Source organism: Myotis davidii, unplaced genomic scaffold (genome assembly GCF_000327345.1).
Source record: "Myotis davidii unplaced genomic scaffold, ASM32734v1 scaffold89, whole genome shotgun sequence".
NCBI classification, from domain to species: domain Eukaryota; kingdom Metazoa; phylum Chordata; class Mammalia; order Chiroptera; family Vespertilionidae; genus Myotis; species Myotis davidii.
In genome coordinates, this window is record NW_006300372.1 from 5277671 (window position 1) to 5281131 (window position 3461).

General features: G+C 42.8%; 1 protein-coding gene across 1 annotated transcript in view; it reads left to right on the forward strand.

Annotated features, from left to right (window-relative positions):
* The window catches only part of SCGB3A2 (secretoglobin family 3A member 2), a 3478-nt gene extending 227 nt beyond the window's left edge, over positions 1 to 3251 (forward strand). The window contains exons 2-4 of the mRNA XM_006777041.2: positions 3 to 35; positions 2334 to 2521; positions 3113 to 3251. Of these exons, the coding sequence (XP_006777104.2) occupies positions 3 to 35; positions 2334 to 2521; positions 3113 to 3136 (245 nt within the window). The 3' untranslated portion in view covers positions 3137 to 3251. The remainder of the gene's footprint in view (positions 1 to 2; positions 36 to 2333; positions 2522 to 3112) is intronic.
* Positions 3252 to 3461: the final 210 nt, after the last annotated feature.

Sequence of the window (3461 nt, forward strand, 5' to 3'; positions counted from 1 at the left end):
TTCCTGCTGGACCATTGGCATTTGCAGTTACTCTGGTAAGTAGCCTGGAACGTATGGCTTTTCTCTACTTTTCTCTTAATAGGACACAACTAGTCAGCCCAGGCTTCCAGTGGTATATGGTGGAGGGAGTTTTAGAATCACAGAATGGTAAAGTTGGAAGGGTTTTCAGATGTACTCCACTTACCCCAATCTAAATCCTAGCCCAGTGGTCAGCAAACTGGGGCTCACGAGCCACATGCGGCTCTTTGGCCCCTTGAGTGTGGCTCTTACACAAAATACCACGTGCAGGTGCGTACATACAGTGCGATTGAAACTTCGTGGCCCATGCGCAGAAGTTGGTATTTTGTGGAAGAGCCACACTGAAGGGGCCAAAGAGCCACATGTGGCTCGCGAGCCGCATGTTGCCGACCACTGCCCTAGCCCAATACCCCAGTGGCTATCTATTGAATGGCTACAACTTGTTGGGCACTGGATAAGCATTGGAAGATTCGAGATGGGTCAGACATAAATATTGTTCTTAGGGTGCCTATAGTGTGGCAAGGGGGAGAAGACTTCCGTAGAAGTGATTACAGTGGTATTCAGCTAGAGCCCTGGGAGAGTGAGGGCGAACTATTCAATGTCTGGGTCCGGTACAGAGGCTGGCTTCTTGGAGGATAATGGGAACTGACACATTCAGTGATGGTCACTGCTCACTCAGAGAACAAAAAGCATTGCAGAGCCTTCCCCCAGAAGTATATAACTACATACAGAGAAGATACCAAAGTGTTTAAGAAGTAAAGAGATCAGTCGTGAGAAACTAAGTGGCAGCTTATGAAATTTTTGACAAATTTGTAATTTCATCAGTTTTAGCTATTTTTGTTCTTTCGTTTCCAGGGGCAAACATCCACTGGTAGAGGTGACCACTGAAAGATGGGTGGAGGGTAATAAATATCATTCACTGGAAGGGAATTCTGGAAGGAAAATAGGTGGTAGAAGGTGAAGGTGAACAGACTCAATTTTTTATGATTTGAACAGGTACATGAAAAGGATTCCAGAAGAAAATGAACTATGGCAGGATCTTAGTCAGCAGGAGAATATGTTATAGGAGTTCTTATGAATCTGTTCATACACAAGTATGTTTACATATCTGCACGCATTTTATAAAAATATACATATTTTTCCATTCTCTACACTTTCCTACTGATTCGTTTTCTACATAAAAGTTACATTTCTAAAACTGAAGATATAAAATGCAGTTGTCTCATATAAATGCCTTGATAGCTTCCCATTGCCCTCAGGAAACAAACAAACAAACAAACAAAAAACACCTCAAACTCATTAGTATATCATTCAAGGCTTTGAAAAACCTGACCTCACCTGAATTTTGCAGCCTCACCCCCTTTATCCCTCCTCAGCACACCCCACTGGAGTTCTGCACTCCAGCCATTCTGGGCAGAAGACTCACTACACCACGCACGTACTTTCATTTTAATATCTCAGTGCCTTTGTTAATTTTGTTCTTTTTAAAATTCTGTTCCCTTCTTTACCTTGTGATTCTGGCATTTTCCAAGATTCCTGCAACACTCACCCACAGCAGAATTAGCCATCCCTTCTTTTGTATTTCCATAGAGCATTGCCCATAATATGCAGGACTGTGGTGTGCACAGATCTATATTGTCCACCAGACAATGTGAGCTCTCAGAATGGAGTGTTCTTATCTTATGCATCTATGTAGCTACACCAACTGGTAGAGTCATTGTTCAATTATGTTTATAGCATTGAGTTAAATTGGTTGGGAACAGTTTCCTGGGCTGTGGTTGGATCCACTCCTGGCCCCAAGTGGAGTTTGCTTATGGAATTCAATTCACATGTGAAGTACACCCCTATTCAATCAATCACTAGTATCGTTTAAGTGCTTACTACCTGCCAAGGTGCAGTACGGTGAGCTAGGCATGGGGTGCAGTAGTGAGTAAAACATAAGTTCCTTTCCTCATGGAGCCTACATTCTAATGAGAGGAGGGAGGCAAAAACAAAAAGATTTAATATTCTAGGTAGTGGTAAGAAAAAATAAAGATAGAGGGTTACAGGTGTGCTATTTTTGATTCCTCTCTAAGAATGTAACTTTTGAGGAGAGACCAAATAATGTGAGGAAAGACCAAATAATGTAGCTATCTGGGGAAAGAAAGTTCTAGGGAACTGGGACAGCAGGTGCAAAGGCCCAAAGGCAGGAGTTTTCATGGGCAATCAAGATGAGCATGGCTGGAATGGAGCTGTGATGGACAGAGTGCAACGTGGTGAGGTCATAGACAGGAGCAGATGATCCTCTTTCACTCAGTTTCCCTTTTGCTCTGCAGCTACCGCCTTCCTCCTCAGCAATGTCAAGGATTCCTTACCTTTACCTCCGGAAGTTCTCCCCGGTCTGCATCCATTAAAATTTCTACTGGAGTCTCTGGGCATTTCTGTTGAGCACATCGTAGAAGGGCTAAGGAAGTGTGTGAACGAGCTGGGCCCAGAGGCCTCTGAGTCCGTGAAGAAACTGCTGGTAACTACAGCTTGTGGGGTAGTTTGTCACAGGCAGGGCTCAGCTACCCTGAATGCTTACGCAGCTCCCACCTCACCCAGTTCTCATTTGTGAATGTGTATTTCCCCCTTACTGATGACTCATATAAAGTTTGCATGTTCAGTAATCTTGAGAAAAGTGCAGTATCTACATTTTCAGTAGGAACATGTGAATAACAGAGACCTGTGAGTTTAAAGAAAAATAATTTAATGTATAAATTGATTTTAGTGAGAGAGGAAAGAAGAGGAAATAAGAGAGAGAGAAACATCAATTTGTTGTTTTACTTATTGATGCATTCATTGGTTGACTCTTACATGCACCCTGACAGGGGATCAAACCCACAAACTTGGTACATTAGGATGATGCTCTTACCAACTGAACTTCCCAACCAGGGCAAGACCTATTTTCTAGTTGTGACTTTGCCATTTACCAGCTCTGTGATCAGACTTAACCACTTTGAGACTTCGATTACCTGTCAGGAAAATGGTGGCTGAATAGGAGTGACTATTTTTGGAAATGTGCTAATTACATGTAACCTGCTCTTATTTTTATTACTGTCTTTCTACATTTCAGGGGGCCCTTACACTGTTGCTGTGATGGCAGGATAAAGCAAGAATGGAAGGAGGAGGATGGTCTCCTCCTCCCTGGCTGAAACTTGTTCCATCCTAAAATGCAATGGCTCCTGGAAAGAATGAATAAAGCAATGAACAGATTTCAGTGTGTCTTATTTTATTTCTGGGGCCTCTGTTCAGAAGGGCCTTAACTGGATAACCTTTCCCTTGGGTCATAGACTCTAGAGAGCCTGCTGTTCTAAAGGTAACTCACCTTTTCAGTGAGACACGATTCCTTCTCTCTAAGGTAAACATCTCCATTGTTTTTTCTGTGATAGTGTTTCCAGACCCCTTACACTCCTATCCTTACA